The following is a 21171-nucleotide window of genomic DNA, read 5'->3' on the forward strand; positions in this document are numbered from 1 at the left end:
TTACTGCAGCCAAAGAGAGAGGCTTTAACAAAGGTTTCTCAGTATGTGACAAAAAATATCCCTTCCACGGATTCCATGCTGTTCTCTCCCAGGATTATCTTCTAAGCAGAGACATTGCTTACTGTAGTTTATCTGCTGAGTCAGTTGAGCAGCATCTGCTGGAGCATGTGCTTGCAAAATTTCTGCATGAATGAGAACTTGCTGAAGGGAAACATGTATTTATAGCTAAATCTGCCTAAAGTTCTTATTCCTGGGACTAACCTGTTTAATGTGGCAGTGTGCTATGTGACTGAGGTGTATATTTAAGACAGAATAAAAGACTGAGAATGATAAAGCAATTTTAAACAATAAAATAATGCAACCAAAAATTTAACTTCTAGATTTATGAATAATTCATTGCGGATTCGTCTGTTCTGTTACCCCCAACATCCTATTTCTTCACTGCAAGTAGAAAGCAGGCTGTAGCTGTTTTTCAGGGTAATGGAAAATGTGAAGTTTGTCCTAACCTTAAATGAAGAAAGTGAAACCCCCTCAGATTTTTGAAGCAGTCCAATGTGCTAGGGAAACCTAGCGTAACATCATACCTGTGCTCACCTGTCACATGTATATAATAGTAGGGTGAAGGGCCTGTTGGTTATGTCCAGGAGGGACCAAAAAGTGGATGAAAGAATCAAAGGGAAATCACACAGCCGTGGTTAACCTATTTTGAATATACTGCTTGTTTGGCTGTCCTGCTGATCCTCTTGCTTCATTATTTTAAGTAGGTGATGTGTACGTAAGCAGATAAGAACTTTTAACTTGTCTTTTAACTTCCTGATCTAGTGACACATAAAGAATTGACAGGAGGTCAGCATAACAGCCAGGCTATTAGCATTTTTATGAGGTGGTCAGCAATAGCAGCTCCACTATCCTCACATGACTGCTTTACTTTTAAAACAACGTATAGGTGCTTCCCCTCTTTTCCAGGGACAGTCCCAGGTTTCAAAACTTGTCATTTCTCACCTGTGCACCTTCATTTTGTTAGATGTAGATGTTTTTACGAGATTTGAGTATGCCTAATGTGGAGCAATTTATTGGCAATGGAGCCAACAATAAATCTGTTCTATTACCAGTTATGGAATTGTCACCCACAGCACCCTCTGCTGGTGATCTATTGTATTACCACAGTAACCCTGTACAATACTGATGGTTTGCCTCTGGATAAAGAAGTTCTTTGAAGTAGGTACTGTATTTCCTATTACAGGGGTTGGGACAGAGGTCAGCAGGATAACATGAGGCACTGAATGCAGTAGAAAGCACCTTCATATACTAAATTCCTTTGGTACCATGCATCATCGTGGATGTGTTTGGCTGCTCTTCACTGTACAGCTTTTTATACAGAAATGACTAGGGTGTAAATCATTCATCTTATTGCAGACATATGAAGACTGTTGCCAGAGCAAAGGGGCTGCAAGGAAACCTGAAGTGTTTTCTGTGACTTAGACAAGTGATGTAGTTTTGTATAGGCACTGGAGCAATCATTGCTTTGTATAACCAACAGAACAATAAGATTTGGGATAAGAACATTTTTATAATGTACATCCCAACCTGCGCCCATGTAAAATTTCTATGGCTGTTCCTCTGAAATAAACGAAGGGGTCAATTTATTAACCAGTATGATCTAACCACATTTATACTGCTGCCTTAAATAAAATGAATAGCTTGCCACATTTGTAAAGCATTACATTGTGCTTTTACAGATTTGATTTTTGACCCTCCTAATATTAAAACCAGCAAAGCCCCAAAAATTTTAATGAACGGGAAAATTGTCAGGAGCAGGTCCTGTCCTCATGTGATCACACTCTCCAACTATCATGTAGGCCTTTATGTAGGCATAGCCATTGCAGTGTGGAGTAAACAGCCTTCCAAATAGAAACTCCTGTTTAGTTCCATTTTGTACCACATTAGGACCCCACGGTTGTCATTCACAATGGCAGGGACTCCATGTCGGTGAGTCCTGTAGTGTACAATAGTGTCCTATGCACACCTCAGTGGATTACTTAACTTTTCACAGCAAATGTTTCATATTTTGCTTTATTTCATTTATTATGCCACATCCGAATCTAGTTAACTGGCTGATGTTCAGGATTCTTGTTTTTAACCGCTTTGCATCCTCTCAGTACTGTAAAAGTGATTGGGCAACTCTACAGCTGAAGTTGTTAGCTTGTGTCAACCATTTACAAGTCCAGGTCATTTTTATATATGGGCTGTGGATGGAAGCTTGTTAAACGTGATCAGACCAAGCATTATTCTTTTATCTGTGATGTGATTTGAAATGAATTAGACATCACAGAAAAGCACTATCATTAACAAACCATAGAAAAGCAAAATGATAAAACGATCCTGTTCAAAGATTTACATACCCCTAGCTTTTTAAGTAGTAATAAACCCTCAGCGCTTTTTTTGCTTAAAACATTGAGCACAATAAAATAAACCTTCCCCCATAAACTACTTGCAGTTTTACAACTTTCAGTGCTGCTGGCTCCTGCTCTCTCTCCATCCTAGGCTACAGGGTTGTGTGTTTCTCTTGATGGACACAGTGTAAGGAGACACAACTCTAGTCCCTGTATGCAAGATGGGTCCCATAGGATGCCATCCTGAAACGGGAAACCTTGGGCAGTCATCATGGCACCAGCTTAAAGTGGAATCAACATATTTTTTTTTTTTTTTTTTTAAATGAGCCTCCAGGAGGTTTATGTCATAATGGGCTAGCCTAGCATGCACAGTATATTGGCACAATATGGGAGTCTTTCCTGTCAAACCTCTCCAGCATTACACTGTTGGCGCACCAGCTGGTCCCATGCGCTTCATCTTCTCCTGGTCTTCCTTCCGGGTTCGCTCTCTTTGGCCACGTGATGATGCACTTTATCCTGACTCAAAGCAGTGACTTAAATGTATTCTGAGCATGCAGTGCTTAAAAGAACTGAGGTTTGAATGTCACTTTAACCAGTTCACCTGTACACTCCTTATGGACCAGAGCAGTTTTTACATTTCTGATCTGTGCCTGTTGATCTGGCAATAACTTTGTTACCTAAAGTAACAAAGTAATATATATTTTTTTTGAAATACAAGAACAACTTTCTTGTAATACGTGGATAAATATGATAAAATATGTAACCAAGGAAAATCTGCACTTTTTTTCTACTGTGATCAGTGTTAATTTAAAAAGAATTTAGATCAGAAATGTTATAGGTTAGAACAGTTCAGCCTTTTACAGTTTAACCAATTTATTTGTCCTGGGAATTTAAATGATGACATGCCGGAATTCCCTTTCAATGTTTTGTCAATAGGGCAGGAAGTGAAAGTGAAGGGAAATCTCCTTCATGGGATGCAGATAGTTCAACCTAACTAGGTATAACCCTCCCTTAAGCCTGGTTCACACTACTAGTTTTTTTTCATTTAGCTATCCAATGTTAGTACAGCGATCTCCCATGCTGTGCTATTGTGTTCTGACGGGGCGGCTCCCCACCAGAACACTCTGGTCAGCCAATGGGAGAGCCAGACAGCAGACCTTTTTCGGTCATGACCTTTCGACAGAAGCCGACCCAGCTACCATACACACGGGCCAAATGTCGCCCGGTTTCTGTTGAACTAGCCGATGCCACCGTGTATACTAGGCTTTACTCTATCCAAAATGAAATAAAATTTTCCTTTTTAGTTTTTTCAATTGTTTATATTTCAGCTGTGTTTACATCAATAAATTTTGTTGTGCACAGGTATATTCAATCAGACGTAGTTTTGCGCATTTTTTCGGCTTGATAGCCTTTCTATTGCTGCCAGTATGCGAGTTAGGGAATTTTCTCCTCACCCAGACAGAACAGGTAGGAGCAGAAATCCTACCACCTATTACAGAAAAGGAAAAGAGGGCAAACTTTTTATTCTACATGTAAATAGGTTGCATTTAAATGCTGAAATAGGGAAAGTTAATTGCAGCCTCCCCAAACCTAAACGCCTTAAATCAATTAACGAAGTAGGACTTGCTGAACTAACAACGCCAGATTTGGTAATACAGTATTGGGGATTAGACAATATCCCAAAAAAGTGACAATTGATAATAATGAGGCTTAAGCCAGTCATAGACAGTTTTCAATCTTTGCCGGTTCAAAAGGAACAGGAGGAGATTCAAACCATGTATGGGCAGGCTGAATGTACCCAAGTTGATCACCTTGGGTACAACCAGCCTATCGGATTTTACATGCGATTATTGATAGCAGCTGTTATAGCCACTAGCAATAATCACTGTGTTCTCCCAGTGGGGGTGGAGGGGGAAGCCATTAGTGGCTCAGCAGGAGGGATTCCCCCAACAAAACTTCAGGTGTTGATGGGGAAATCAAGCAATTTTCTCCTGTGGTTGCAGAAAAGAAAATTGCTTAGTCTATGGCAGTATCCCAAAAAAAGGAGATTTGATAATACGGAGTCTTAGACCATATCTTAATTATGTGGGATGTGGTCTAATGCTGGCTATACGCAGGCAGAAATTCATAAGTGCCAGTAGACAAACTGGTAACAAGATTTCATACAATTTTCTAAAGGTGAATGGTTTCCGCTAGACTCCTAAGACCAGGATCTAACACATTCTAGGCATAAATGGCACAAGAATACAGCGTCCAGTTCGCAGTAACTTATTTTGTTCTGATTTTAACTTTTTTGTTTACCATTCTTTTTGTTTTAATCTCACCTTCATTTTATGTTTATTTTCTTTTCAGTTAAGATGCACAGGCTTACATGACAAGATTGGACTTGCAGGTTCATGTCATTTAGTTGCTTGAATTGTCACCACATGCCATCCTTTTCTCTTAACATTGTGAGCGGACCAAAGCATACAGGAAACCTGGAGACTACACAGTTTACAGCTAATCAATTCTTTTAATAAGTGCTACAGGTATAATGTGAGACTTGTTCATTCTAGAAGCTTGAAGCTCTCTAACCATCTATGCAACATCATTTTGTATATATACAGTTCTTAAAGATGCTGTATTTTTAATATGTTCATAATATAACCTATCTGGGACAGCCATGTTTTAGGACTTTATTATATTGACTTGGTATAGTTTTGCTATATATATATTTTTTTTTTTATCTGTTTTCCAAAATAAGTCTGCAGTGGAAATAAAATGTACAACAAATGCTCATTTCCTCTCGCATTTGATGTAGATAAAGTTTGACTCCATCGCAAGTGAAGTGGAGGCTGGCCAATAATGCCAAGTTGAAAATCATGGGAAAAGGGTTACTTTAGAGTTTAAATGGCAAAATATTACACGAGCAAAAAAGAACGAAATATTCAAGGCCTTTGATTAATCTATTTTCTTTATATTTCAAATAGTATACACATTTTACATACATTTGATAGATGGAAAAAAACTGGCAATATATTTAGTACTAGGAGGATGCTGACTTTTTAGGTCAGCGCAGACTTCTTACTAACCACATAAACTTCTCTGGTATAGAAGTACAGCCTTTAGTATGAGTTCTGTAGCCTCTTGTGGTGCTCTGGCTTTACCTTCACCCAGACAAAACCCAACAAAATGCTGGCCATAGCAGGGGACTATCCAGGGACTCCTGCTGCTGGGCCTTATTTGTGTAATCCAAGTGTTGCATAAAATGGTGAATAATGATGGCTTTTGCCACAAGTGAAGGTGCTAGTTTACTTTTCTTAAAGCAAAAAAAAAAAGCAAATTTTTTTATTTTAAAAAGTTATCAGTGTGGTGATGTGTAGACTTTCACCAAGTGTTTTTTTTCATTCCATTATTTCTCTTTCAGTTCATGTGGGCAGATCAGCATTTTGTTCGTTTTTAAAGCATCAGTTGTTATATACATTCTCTACCAATACAAGCACTTAGTTTTTTTTTTTTTTTTTTTTTTTTTTAAATGTATTTTTTGGTAAACAATGCTTAGGGTTCCGCAGCCTTAAAACATTCAGGTTATATATATTTTTCCCTGGGTCTGTGCTTACCGCCAGTTTGTCTTACAACTTGGCATTTTATCCTTTTGCATATAATGTCTTTTTGGAACCAGCTTACACATCGCTGTGCTTTTGTAAACGTATTGGCCTATAGTTCCTTTGACAAAGTTGTTTTGACTGCTATTATTTTATGATATATCTTTATCTAAGTGTATGCAGGGAAGGCATCCAGTTTTTTTGCTTTCTTTGGGTCTTTACTGTAGAATTTCCCTGTCAATAGGGCATTTATATAGGAGCTATCGCCTATATGGTTTCTCCTCCTATACTTTATCCCCAAACTGCTAATGGCTAGCTACCTAGAATGTTATCAGCACAACAGAGCCCAGTGTCGGGTATTTAAATAAATACAAGAACTTGGCAGATTTTTTGGGGGGACACTAGCATCTTTACTTAAAATTTCTCATATGAAGCCTTGCGTCCGGAAAGTTCCTAGGGTCATAAAGGTTAGAACTGACAATCCAGAATCTAAACTGTAAGATCAACCCTGCAGTTTGACTGGCATGTTTTGAAGTCAGTTGATCCTAGCTCTTTAAGCCATCCATAGATGGAGAAATTTTCTTTTCTTTCAACCAAATTGCTCAATTCCCCATCAACACACTCAGTGTTGATGGTGGAATCCCTCCCGTGCAGCCACTAGTAATAACTGCATGTAAAATCCGACAGGCTGGTTTTACCCAAGTTGACCGATGGATCAACTTGGATACATTCAGCCTGCTCATACATGGTTTGAATCTCGGCTGGTTTCTGCTGACCTGGTCGAGATTCAAACCTTTTATGGCTGGCTTAAGGCTACCCGGTTATTGTCATTGCACTAAAACAATGGGTTGTCCAAATTGTAAAATCATGGGTAACCTGTCTGGAAGGAAATATAGGTGCTACACTGCTTACTTCCCTTCTGAAAATGCTAATTGATTGGCTGTTATCTTTACTCACTGTTCAAGCGTTAGAAGAAAGAGAGCTTACCATCGACAGCCTCCATGTTTCTCTCAGGAAAATTAAACTCCAATCTAGATAAAACATTAAACCCTAGATACCTATTTGATAAATAAATTTTTTCACCCAGGCATAGCTGTAGTCAATTTGTCTTCCTTTTGTCGGTAATGTGGTAATATGAGAATCCCTGCTTGGAAAGTAGGAGGCGACTTCCTAAATTCACTTCCTGCACGCTGTCTCTAACATACAGGAAACCTAATGTAAAAAAAAAAAGTAGTACAGAAGTCACCTTCAGGTGTCTGTTTATGAAGCAGTGATCAGCGGTGATCCCGAGGATTGCCGCTGATCACAGTCCATAAACAGTTTATGAAACAGTGATAATCGGGGGGAGAAGTGTTTGAACTTGTTCTCCCGCCGATTATTTCTACACATGGAGAATCCTCATTGACTGACACAGTAACGGCCAGTTTATGAAGCGGTGATCTCACTGCTTCACTGGCGATCTGTGTCAGAGTTCACATTCCCCGATTAACCAGCTCAGAGGTGGAGAATCGGGGAGGGAAGAGAGAATCCCGGGGGATCTGAGGGGGAAGGAGGAAGATATTTAACTTCCTTATACCTCGTTCAGACCCCCCAACACTGTAACCATGTCCCCCGGTCATATTTATGTGTGTGTGTGTGTGTATGTATATGTATGTATGTGTGTGTGTGTGTGTGTATGTATGTATATATATATATATATATATATATATATATATATATATATATATATATTGTGTATACATGTGTATATAATGTAGGGGGACATTTCTTTTATTAACATTAATCCACACCGTCTGTCCATGTATTGAGCGGTGATAATTTATCACTGCTTAATAAACTGACATCTCTGTGTTTCTGTGAATTTCTGGTACTGTAATCTCCTAAAGTCTCACGAGATTCCAGTATCAGGGGTCGTTCTCCACTGTTAGATGCGTTTATAGATCGCTTCACTCCTCCAAAGGTGAAGCGATCTACAAAGCTTCATAAACTGGCACACAGAGGAGAAAGATCTTCACTGTGAATGCCGGAGAACGAAGCAGTGAATAGATTTCACTGCTTCATAAACTAACACCTTAGTCTGGATGTGACTAGTGATGCAGGAAGACAAAAGAAACACAGGCTTTAGGCGGTACACACCTTGTGACCATGAGAGGTGTTCCTTGTATTCTGGTGCAGTGAACTGCAGAAAACTTGAAATAGGGTACAGTGAACTTTCTGACTTTGGCACTGATTTTGCAGTGCTTGCTGGATACCATTTCACTTCATATTTTTTTTTTTTTTTGTTCAGTTCACTGATCTTTCAATTGTTGCCTACAATTACACTCTAAAAATAATCTACAGAAAAGCACCTGACATATCTGCATTCTGTTGTGCATGGTTTAAGAAGCTGCTTTGTTTCTACAAAGTGTACCAAATGAACTGACATATGTGTATAATTGCATGTTATTTTTAAGGGCTCATTTTTTGTGAAGGGCTTTACAAAAAAAAAAAAATATATACACCGTTTATCCACATTTCTAGAGATACCACAAACCATATAGCAGTATTCTACAGTGTAATAATGTGCAGCTGCACCCTGTAACTATGTCTTGAACATTTTTATTAATCCAGTAACACTGAGATACTCTACTCCTTGCCTCTTTCTGACACAATTTTCTTCCACCTGATGCTTATTCATGGGGCCCTAGGCTAAAACCCCAGTAGGGCGCAAAAAGCGTGAAGTAAGGTAGTGCCTGGAAGGTCTCGACATTGCTGGATCCATAAAATCATATAACGTTATGGAGTGTGCTGCACATTTTTTAGTTGTGGTACATTGGGGGGGGGTTGACGACGGAGCCTGGAGGCCGCCAGCTCCTGTGGCAAAAAGCATGGGAGCTTGAAGCAGTATCAGACCTGTAAACAACAATCTAGCAATATCATTATATAGGATGTATACAACTGGAAGTGGTCTGAGTGGCTCTAGAATGTCATGCACCTCATCCTGATTATTAAAGATAATGAAAGGGGAGGATTGGGATAATTGCGGTGCTTGTAATAACTGTTATATAAAACCGGTTCTTTATTAATATAGAAAAATGAACAAAGGGTTCAATTAAAAACCGTTATAGAGCATATACAAATTGTATATAGTGGGTCGCTGGTATCCCAATTGAAAGAAGGTGGTCACAAGTAGATGTTGTATCCCAACATGTTTCGCCAGTGATGGCTTCCTCAGGGAATTGTTTGGGACCACCAAAAATAACCCAGCTCTAGCACAAAATACAAAACATAATATCAGTTGATTATACAAATAATAAACGTACAAAAGTATGAAGAATCAAGAAGACACAAAACAGCATTTGCCATGGCTTCAAAGAGACACAATACCTACCTCCGCCCGTCCTGAACAAGGAAAAGGACAGAATGGGGGTGGACCCCACAAATCAATAACTGGGGGGTGTAGACGTAGAAAACCCCCCAGCCAGGGATAGTGCGAAGGAAACTGTGCACAGCCACAGGAGGTAAATAAAGACCCAGCTAAAATATGAGGACAAGCAAAGCATTAATGATATACATGGCTATTGGACAAAACCCAAGGTCCAATATACAGTCAACCAGTGAACCTTAAGGGATACTTACTATGCTCAATGTTATAAAACAAATGGGTTCAGGGGCGCCAGAAGTGTTTTATAGTGTGGAAGAGAGACTAAAAATTGTCCTGAAATTTCAATACAGAGCTTGTTTGTGTATGGTCTCCTTCGCGCTATCCCTGGCTGGGGTTTTTTCTACGTCTACACACCCCCTCTATTCATTTCCTGGTTCGGGACTGGCAGAGGAAGGTATTGTGTCTCTTTGTGTCACTTTGAAGTCATGGCAAATGCTGTTTTGTGTCTCTTTGATTCTTACTTTTGTACGTTCATTATTTGTATAATCGACTGATATTTTGTTTTGTATTTTGTGCTAGAGCTGGGTTATTTTTGGTGGTCCCAAACAATCCCCTGAGGAAGCCATCACTGGCGAAACGTGTTGGGATACATCATTGACTTGTGACCACCTTCTTTCTATAGGGGTACCAGCGACCCACTATATGCAATTTGTATATGCTCTCTAACTGTTTTTAATTGAACCCTTTGTTCATTTTTTTATATTAATAAAGAAACTGTTTTATATAAATTTTTTTTATGTAACAATTATTTCAAGCACCGCAATAATTCCAATCCTCTTCTTTCATTATCATTCTATAGGATTTGCTAATCTCAAAGGGTGCACTCCCATGTACATACACTGAGGATTAAAAATGCTCAGCTGGTTTCTGGAATCAAAACTATATTCTGTACCACAGCAAGATTCTCCGCATGTAGGTCAGTGGTGGGAGAAAATGTTTCTATTTAACCACTGATCAGTATTGCGCAATATAATAGATAAATGAGTGCATAGCATAACTGTTTTACAAAAAAAAAAAATTAGTAAATATTATGAAAGCATCAAATAGACAACTCCAAGTGTTGCCTTAGATATTATATATTTTTCCATTTTCCTATTGAATGTGTTAAAAATATGTCTAATACGATTGAGTGGTTTGATAGTGTACAAATGGTTTCCAGACTGCTTAACTACTAAAGCATGTAAGTATAAAAGCAAATTATGTTTACCAAGTTTCCTTATCCTGGTAGGAAATGTCATTTTGTGGTGGCCAAATAATAATCCTGTGTTTAAGATTCATCTTTAAGATCATCATTAAGAAAACATTTTTTTTATATACATGTTTTTCATTATACCATTGTGACTGTATAATTTTAATCTTTTCACTTTTTTCTCACTTTGTACTTTTTGTTTCTTTGTATTAAATCTCACTTTGGGTTTGCATTGCGTTTTGTGTTTTATTTCCATTATGATTACAGTGTGATACAAATGTCTACCTCTAACCTACATGTACAGTAAATCTAATACTATAACATTAAAGGACCACCATAACTAAAACAGCTGTATTCTTGTAGCTATAAGTGGGCAATATCTGCAATGCTAAGAATGCATTTAGGTTCCTGAGCCCAAAAATAGGGTGTGTATCTATCCCCTATAATGCAATACAAAAAAAAAACCCACAAAGGGGTATGGGAGGGAATTGGGAGGATACAATACCCAGGAGATAATGCAAATAAATGAAAATGATGTAGAGAAAAAAAAAATACAACACTTATTATAGCAATGTAAAAAACCCTCAAGAGGAAAGACGTTTTAACAACATTAATAAAACAGTCACATCATAGTTTCAGTATGGTAGATATCCTTTTCAAGTGGACATCATCTTCTCCTGAAGAAGTTAATTTGTTGAAACACGTTGGGGTCTCTATGTCTGCTCAGTTCAGCTGTACTCCACATGTATGGGGTTCACCCCTTTTGTACTCGCCATACTAAAGCTATGATGCGACTCTTTTATTAGTGTTGTTAAAATGTCTTTCCACTTTTGAGATTTTTTACATTGCTGTAATAAATTTTGTAATTTTTTTTAATCTCTACATCATTTTCACTTATTTGCATTATCTCCTGGGTATCGTGCAGTCCCAGATCCCTCCCATACCCCTTTGTGTCTTTTTTTTGGGTCTGTAATGCTAATTTAACAGCTTCCCGACCGCCTCACGCAGATATACCGCAGCAGAAGGGCACGTACAGGCATATTAAGGTACCTGTACGTTGCCCTTTAAAAGGCGGCTCGCGGGCACGCCCACCAGGAGCTCCACGATGGCGATGTTCGTGGGGGTTACCCGTGATCGTCTCACGGTGAGGAAGAACGGGCAGGTGCTAATGTAAACAAGCATCTCCCCGTTCTGCCTAATGACACTGTCACTGATCAGCTCTTCCTGTAATCGGGAGCGTTGATCAGTGACGTGTTACACACAGCCCCTCCCCCCACAGTTAGAATCATGCCCTAGGACACACTTAACCCCTACAGTGCCACCTAGTGGTTATTCCCTTCACTGCCAGTCATATTTTTACAGTAATCAATGCAATTTTTTAGCATTGATCGATGTATTAATGCCAATGGTCCCAAAAATTTGTCAAAATTGGCCAATGTGTCTGCCATGATGTCGCAGCCATGATAAAAATCGCTGATCGCCGCCATTACTAGTAAAAAAAAAAAAAAAAAATAATCAATAAAAATGCCATACAACTATCCCCTATTTTGTAGATGCTATAACTTTTGCGCAAACCAATCAATAAACGCTTATTGCGATTTTTTTTTTTTTTTTTTTTTTTTTTTTTCTTTTTCCAAAAATATGTAGAAGAATATGTATCAGCCTAAACTAAGGGAAAAAATGTTTTTTTTTAAATATTTTTTGGGGATATTTATTATAGCAAAAAATAAAAACCGCAGAGGTGATCAAATACCACCAAAAGAAAGCTCTATTTGTGGGGAAAAAAGGGACGTCAATTCTGTTTGGGAGCCACGTCGCACAACCGCCCAATTGTCGGTTAAAGCAACGCAGTGCCGAATCGCAAAAAGTGTTCTGGTCAGGAAGGGGGTAAATTCTTCTGGGGCTGACGTGGATATAGTTTGATTTCCTTTTATTTCACATGCCTTTATTACTATGTTTTTGTCCACATTTTCACGCAGACCAAGTTGTCCAGCAAAAGTTGTAGTTACAGGGGTTGAGACAAACGTTATCAGGAATGCTTACAACAGATGGATTTTATTCATATGGTTTTGCCCTTTTTCCTGCCACTGATGCAAGGCATTCTTCATCACTTCCACAGGCACCACAACCTAACCTCTGTTTGCTGATCTTTCCTCTGGTGAATGAACCCAGAAGCTATGCATTTATGTGCTACATGTTATATATCACCATGCATGCTAAAGTAAGAAAACTTTGTGTCACCTCGAACAATTTTTAGCACTGACTTTTGGTTTTGCAGTCACAATTTTGAAGGCTCAACATGTTGGGTACCTTTTTTTTTTTTTTTTTTTTTTTTAATATACCTAACCGCCTCATTTTAATATTTTACCAAGAAAGTTGGAAATGCGTTGCTTTTATGTGCAAAAAAAAAATCACTTTATTGTGTGGTTTGTTATTTTGTTTTTACTGAAAATATGTCTGTTATTATGCACTAATATTGTGTGACTTTTTAACTACCACCATTTTATTCTCCAGAGTTTCTGCTGTGAGAAACTGTATAACGTTTGCACATTTTAGGTCTGAAGATTAGCTAATATCCGCATTTTCACGCGTGTGCAAAAAATGCAAACACAGCTCTAAGGGAGAGGTTTAAGTCTTTTCCCAATAGAAAAACAAATTGTTGTAAATGCTGAAATATTAACCACTTGCCGAATGGCTCACACCAATATATGTCAGCAGAATGGCACTGCTGGGCGAACCGCCTTACCCGTATGGCGGCTCCTTTAAGAGTCGTACCAGGTGTGCCCGCTGCACGTGTCCGGCAGACGCAATCATTGCCGGCCACCCACGATCGCGGGTATGAGAGCCAGAATGGGGTTTTGTGTGTGTGTGTAAACACACAAATCCCTGTTCTGACGGGGAGGAGAAACAGATTGTCTGTTCCTACTGAGTAGTAACAATGATCTGGCTCCTCCTCTAGTCAGTCACATCCCCTCACAGTTGGAAACGCACACTAGGGAACACATTTTACCCCTTGATCGCCCCCTAGTGTTAACCCCTTCCCTGCCAGTGACATTTACACAGTAATCTGTGCATTTTTATAGCACTGATCGCTGTATAAATATCAGTGGTCCCAAAAAAGTGTCCGATCTGTCCGTTGCAATGTCGCAGTCCAGATAATCGCTAATCGCCATCATTACTAGTAAAAAAAAATAAATAAAAATGGCATAAATCTATTTTGTAGGCGCTACAACTTTTATGCAAGCCAATCAATATACGCTTATTACGATTTTTTTTTCCTATTCTTGGTTAAAAAAAAAAAAAAAAAAATTGTAGAAGAATACATATCAGCCTAAACTAATGAAGAAATTTTGTTTTAAAAAAAAAATTGGGGATATTTATTATAGCAAAAAGTAAAAAATAAATTATATATTTTTTTTTTTTTTCAAAATTGTCGCTCTATTTTTAGTTTATAGCGTTAAAAAATAAAAACCGCAGAGGTGATCAAATACCACCAAAAGAAAGCTCTATTTGTGGGGGAAAAAAAAGGACATCCATTTTATTTGGGTACTACATTGCACGACCGCGCATTTGGCAGTTAAAGCGACGCAGTGCCGTATCGCAAAAAAATGGCCCGGTCAGGAAGGGGGTAAATCCTTCCAGGGCTGAAGTGGCTAATCTGTCACACAAAGAGGAGGTAAACGCCGCCTTTTTTTTTTTTTTTCTGGTCTGCAAAGTAAAGGCATAATGTGCTAGTATGCATTTCATGCTAGCGCATTATGTGAAACTTACCTGCAAATGAAACCCTCGTTGTCACCGTCGGAGGCCGCATCCATCTTTGCTCATCTTTCTTCTGGGTCCGTGGACTCCGGCTGTGTGACTGGCTGGAGCTGCATGACTTCACTCTCACTCATGCGTGTGGGAGCTGCCGGTTACGGCACAGGTCTCTGAAGATACGGAACGGTTGGCCATTCCTTCAGAGCACATGCGCCCATAACGTCATTGGCGGAATATACAGTAAACATCTCCTAAACAGTGCATGTTTAGGAGATATTTACAGTACCTATAGGTAAGACTACAATAAGGATTACCTATAGGTACAAACAATCCATGAAAGTTTACTTCCTCTTTAATTCAAATCCAATTAAAACTACATGTCCATCTACGACTACCCTGTCTACAGGGTGTCAATGCTTTTATTGCAAAACAAACAGTGTTGTCACTCTGTTAAAGTTGAACATCAACTAATCTATTGGCAAAATCAATAGGTAATATAACTATGTAATGAGATGGACTCAGAAAGCAATTTATTGTGTTAATGCTAGAAACAAACTTCATTGTATGTATTTTTATTCTTTTAATTTTTTTTTTTGCACATAGCTACACTAGAACCAAACTCAATTGAGCTTATGCTAGAATATATTGAAGTGGAACTTTTAACCATAACTTGATAAAAAATAATTTTCTTTTCCGAGGAACATAACTTCCACATTCATAAATCTGCTACCAACATAAGTGTGTGCTGTAAATTGCCTCCAGCTATGCCCCTTTGTCTTCTTGGCGAAGGCTGCTAGTTTGCTGAAGCCCAGAGCACCTGGACAGCATTTAATCTTTAGGCTGGCAGCAGATTGGCCTCTACAAATTCGGCACAGTGCCTAAAAATAAAGAGTAACTAAGCATGTGCAGAGCAGGGTTAGACTGTTGCTGGATTTTAAACAGTATAAGTGCTTATTGGCGAAATGTAAGGTAATACTCTTGGGGGCTAAAAGCATAAATGCAAACTACTTACTAGGGGGAGAACCTCTAGGGGGGGGAAATCAAGGATGGAGAAAGTCTTGGGGGTCCTAGTAGAAGATGGACTGAGCAATGGCATGCAATGTCAAGCTGCAGCTACCAAAGGGCAGAATATTGGCATGCATAAAGGGGATATACTCGAGATAAAACTATAATCCTGGCGTCTGTGCCATTGCTTCAGTTAGTATGCTGTTACCAGCGGCTCCCGTGCGCATGCGCGGGAGTGCCGTCATCGTGGCTTCGGCCAATCACAGCGCCGGAGTCCGCAATACCCGGAAGTAACGCCGGGAGCGGTGTACAAGGACAGCTGCGGGGGCTTCGATCTAAGGTAAGTAATTCATAATCTAGTATGCTTTGCATACTAGCTCATTATGCCTTTGTCTTGCAGGTTTTTTTCTGGGGGTTTTACAACCACTTTAATTAAGAGGAACAATTACTGTCTGGGGACCCTGATGTAGGGGGGGGGGGTTCTGGGGACCCTGATATGGGGGGGGACTCTCTGGGGACCCTGATGTAGTGGGGGGGGACTCTCTGGGGACCCTGATGTAGGGGGGGGGGGGGGGGGACTCTCTGGGGACCCTGATGTAGGGGGGGGACTCTCTGGGGACCCTGATGTGGGGGGGGCCCTCTCTGGGGACCCTGATGTAGGGGGGGGGCCTCTCTGGGGACCCTGATGTAAGGGGGGGATCCGCACTATGTAACGATATTACACACACGCACGCACGCACACTATACATGTGTGTGCCCACCCAAGCGCATGACTTTCTTTACTTCGCTGCTATGGGCTCTAGCCCCAGATCTTTTGTGGACCTAGCAATGTCCCTGGTGGGGGCCTTTCATGTTTTCTTGCACCGGGGCCCTGAAGATTCCACCCATTTCTGTGTTTATTAAAAGTCAGCAGCTTCAAAAAGTGTAGCTGCTGACTTTTAATAAACAGATGCTCACCTGTCCCACTGTCCAGTGATGCGGACGCCTCGCTTCTCCTCTCCACGGCGCCGTCATTGCAGGTGTGGGCACCCGGCTGTGACAGCTTGCAGCTTCGTAGCTGGGTGCGCATGCGTATTCTGAATGGCTGGGCAATTTTCTGGGACCTGTTGCATGTTCCAGAAAATTGCGGGGGAGAGGGAACTTCCACAGCGCCATGAGCGGAAGTGGCAATTGCGTGGTCGTGCAACGTAGTACTCAAACAAAATTGTCCTTTTTTTCCCCACAAATAGAGCTTTCTTTTGGTGGTATTTGATCGCCACTAAGGTTTTTTATTTTTTGCGCTATAAACAAAAAGAGCGACAATTTTGAAAAAAACAGTTTTTTACTTTTTGCTATAATAAATATCCCAAAGTTTTAAAAACAATTTTTTTCCTCAGTTTAGGCCGATATGTAATCCTAAATTGCGCAAAAGTTATAGCGCCTACAAAATAGGTTGGTTTATGGCATTTTTTACATTTTTAAAAATTTTTGTTTTATTTTTTACTAGTAATGGCAGCGATCTGCGATTTTTTTTTTTTTTTTTTTTTTTTTTTATTGGTATTGCGGTGGACAGATAGGACACTTTTGATATAGATATATATTTCTCTGTCTTTATCTCTCTAATTTTTTTTTTTTAAACCATTGACATTTATACAGCGATCAGTGCTATAAATAGCTACTGATTACTGTATAAATGTCACCGGCAGGGAAGGGGTTAATACTAGGGGGCAATCAAGGGGTTAAATGTGTTCCCTCACTGTGTTTTCTAACTGAGGGGGGTGGGACTGACTGGGGAGGAGACCGATTGGTGTCCCTATATACTAGGAACACAGGATCGGTCTCTTCTCCCCTGACAGGACATGGATTTGTGTGTTTACATACACACAGATCCACGTTCCTGCTCTGTCTCAAGCGATCGTGGGGGCCCGGTGGACAACGGCAATGTGTATCGCGTCCTATACCCCTTAAAGCGGCTGCCGTACAGCTGCGGCGATTCGTGCAGGAAAGCCGTTTTGCCGGTGGGAGGTCGGCATGTGGTTAAAGAACACAACATACAGGGATATGGGAAATAATTATTGGCACTGACATACATATACCTACACAGGTTGAACCAGATGGACTGTTGTCTTTCTTCAACCTTACCGACTACAGTATGGTTTTTTTTTTTTTTATGTTTTACATAGCTATACCTGAAAAAGGGACAAGCTTAAAGTAAGTTAGCAGGACTTAATTTTCTGACTAAAGTTCCACTTTAAGGACCCTTTCACACTTTTGTTCATCTGCATTACATTATAGAAGAAACTCACCCTGTTCATGACTGGTAACCTTTTTGTACTTGGGTTTTATATAGTGTGATATTTGGGGGCTGTTGGCTTAGTGGTAAAGCATTTTTAGTGAGTCCTTGTGTGGCCAGCTGCCACCTGGCTCTCTTCAGCAGTGTCACTGCCCAGGCCCCAACTTGGACTATGGCTTTTGACTGGTCCCTCCCTGGCTGTCTCAGTCCCCTGAGACCTCCTAGATTCCCTCAGTCCTCTGGACTCGCCTAGTCATCTTGGCTCTCACCATCCTCCGGACTCACTTGGCCTTCTCCACTCTCTCAGCCCTGTGGACAAGAAACCTCCTGTCTCCAGCATGGAGTACTGTCTCTTGAGCACACCTGTCTCTGTGCTCAAGCATGTCATTATAATGGGTGTGCACACCTGTACATTCAACCTGCGGGTCTTCTGCAAGATCTAGATACTGAATTGGAATATATTTTGGCCTAAATTCATGAAGAAATTGGCTTTTTTCTTTCTTTTTACTGTTACAATTTTTATTTGATGTTTTATAGGAGAAAGTAAAAAAAAAGTTTTCCCAAATTTTTTTTTTTTAATTTATATAATAAAAAATAAACTCCAGTGGTGATCAAATACCACCAAAAGAAAGCTCTATCTGTGTGAAAAAAAAATTATAAATTTGCATACAGTGTTGCATGACCACACAATTGTCAGTTAAATGAGTGCATTGCCGATTAGCAAAAATTGTCGGCCTTCGTAGCTTTTTGGTCTGAGGAAATCTTGGATGTCTGGGTTTAGGGTCCTTTCCAGGGGCTATAAACTGGAGTTTCTTTCTGCTTCTTCCCCTTTCATGCTTTGAAACATGTTCTCTTCCTTATCATAGTGGGTGGACTTTCTTGTCTCTCGTCTCAAGGGGTTTTTTCCCCTGTGCCAGCGATTGGACAATTCTAGGTTTCTCCTCTAACCTTCTTGGGGTTCATCCCTTTCCTGTTAAGGCACATTCTACTGCACCTGTTGGTGCTTCAAAGGCTTTTCAGTATCTGACAATTATTTCTCAGATTTGCAAGGCTGACACCAGGCTTCCATTCACACGTTTAAAGGTTGGTGGCAGTGACCAATCAAAATCCATCTGAAGCACAGAGAAGGGAAACACTGGAATTTAAATTCCCTGACCGCTGGAGTGGCAGTCCTGACAGTTCAAGATCGCCAGAGGTGCGTACAGTAGGGAGGGAGGGTGTTCCCTCCCCATCTTTTCTCTGTAAAGGTGCACTAACCCTTCAAGTTCTACCAGGTGGATCTTTAGGCCTTCTCTGATGCCAGCTTTGGCTTTAAGGTGCTAGAAGCTGTCTGAGTCTGTTGAGCCTTATTGAACCGTTTGTTGTGTGGGCCTGTTGCTGTGTTGCCCGACCCTGAGTTGGACTACTTTTTGGATGTTATAGTCGTAATGCTTTAAAGAATGTGTCAGTACTATATTCTCAGGAAAATAGGATTTCTGGCTTATTAGTAAAATTTATTTCCTGGAGTTCCCCTCTGTTTTTATGATCTTCCTATTGCTTGCTACAAGACTGAGGCTAGCTGAGAGTGGAAGGGTTAATGTAGGATTGTCCTAGCTCTTGCCTAAAAAAAACAAGGGTGGGATGCTGAATTTTGGAGCAGCAAGCTGCCAAAGGGTCCTAAAGCCCCTGATTCTGGGAAACTTCATGCTGGAGGATATAGTCCTTTAGAGAGAGTGTCATCATGGCTCTGTCCTTAGCTCCAGGTGGGACCACCTCCAGTCGGATTATCAGTCGCAAAAGGATCCTTCCTAGCCTAAAACTCTGATCTTGGCAAACTTCCTGGCTGATGGCTCTTAGAGTGCATGTCTTCGTAACTCAGTCTTTACTCAAGCTGGACTGAAGAGATCTCTTCCGGAGTAGGCAAAGAAGTCCAGAGCAAGTAGTAAATCCCACCTAGAGAGTCTTGGCTTTCCCTTGAGTGTCAGATGCAGACCCTCCCTCCCCTATCAAAGTATTGGATGAGTAGGAGATAGTCCACTCATGAGATATGACAGGGACTGCAGGGATCTGCCCTCTAAGAGAGCTTAAGATCAGTTGAAGTCCAGAATGTATTTGACCTGAGGACTGAGGCAAAAGAAAACAAATCAGTCCAAACTGAACAAGCTTTATTCTAATCCTGTTGTAGGATTTATAGATATCAGCTTAGAGGGGAAAAAAGCCAAGCCTGATCAGTCGCTACCTTTCAGGACAGGGAACTGGAAGAGATGAACAAGGGTGGAGTATTGCACCCTGCGACAGCAGATCTCATCTGAGAGAGAGAAGACTAGAATCCTGGTATCAAAAGCAGGAACCAAAGCTTGTTGCACAGTGCTCATTTACTGCAATAATTGCCATGGTCTTTAGCAACAGACCCCCCAAAAAAACTATATATGGATTGGAATTGAGCTAAAGCATAAGGGTTGTGCGACCTTTCCTGATCTGTCACAGCATCCGTACCCAGACTCCTCGGGAAAGAGCTTTCCGGCTTGTAATAGTAAGGACATGCAAGCAGATCTAACTCTGAAATCCTTGCCCAGAGATGAAATCCAATTGAAGGAACTTAAGTGGAGGAGACGCTTGTTGCCCAATTGGGCCACAAAATATGGATTCTTCCCAGAAGTTCTGAAAGTATACTCAATAAAATGTTGGAGAGATTCCTCTCCACCCAGATCGGTCATCTCTACCTCTCTCAATAGACTGATCCTGCAAGAAAAAAAATGGAATATATTGCAGCTTACTCATCCTGAAAGGTGGTGGCTGCATTTGTTTTGTTTTTTTTAAAAGTCTTTTTACTTGGTAATTCTGTGAATAACACACTTCCTGTGTCTTCATGTCTCCGCTAATTTCTTCATTTTATCTGTTGAAGCAGTAATGGATGTCAAACATGCTGAAATTCAAACATGGCTGCCTCTGTTTATCTGCATTATATGGTTGATTTATAGGACTAATGGCCTACACAATAAAGTAAGTTTTTTTTTTTTGCTTCCACTGGTGGTCGCAGAAAGTGACAAAGTTACCCCATTTCTGGCAAGATCAACATTTTCTGTTGATCTTAATGAAGCCACCACACCTAAGGAATGCTAACTGCAAAACATTGCATTTGTGCTTTTTGGTTCAAAGGATAAATTCATGTTTGTAAAATAAATAAAATAAAATGCACATTTTTTTTTTTCCCTGCAATACAAAAAAATTTTTTTAAAAATTATAGGAGCCTGGAAAGCATTGTACCAGTGATCAGCAGCTTGCGGGTGCCATGCAGGACTCCTGCAGACTGTCTGTAAGCTTGTATCTCATACAGGTTGGCAGTTACACACTGACAGGAAAAGACAATGAAGTACCTAGAGCAGTGATAGCGAACCTTGGCACCCCAGATGTTTTGGAACTACATTTCCCATGATGCTTAACTACACTGCAGAGTGCATGAGCTTCATGGGAAATGTAGTTTCAAAACATCTGGGGTGCCAAGGTTCACCATCACTGACCTAGAGGGTGTAATAGTGCCCTGGTAGTTCATTGAGAACTACAAGCCG

General features: G+C 40.2%; 1 protein-coding gene across 3 annotated transcripts in view; it reads left to right on the forward strand.

The window, feature by feature from the left end:
• Positions 1 to 21171, forward strand: part of SEPTIN8 (septin 8) — a 186966-nt gene that overhangs the window by 109189 nt on the left and 56606 nt on the right. The window contains exon 10 of one of the 3 annotated variants that reach the window (XM_073620668.1): positions 4746 to 5165. The exons of the other annotated variants lie outside the window; for them this stretch is intronic. Coding sequence (XP_073476769.1) covers positions 4746 to 4749 — 4 coding nt within the window. The 3' untranslated portion in view covers positions 4750 to 5165. Of the gene's footprint in view, positions 1 to 4745; positions 5166 to 21171 lie in introns of those variants that run through there. 3 annotated transcript variants of the gene reach the window in all.

Source organism: Aquarana catesbeiana, linkage group LG03 (genome assembly GCF_042186555.1).
Source record: "Aquarana catesbeiana isolate 2022-GZ linkage group LG03, ASM4218655v1, whole genome shotgun sequence".
NCBI classification, from domain to species: Eukaryota; Metazoa; Chordata; class Amphibia; order Anura; family Ranidae; genus Aquarana; species Aquarana catesbeiana.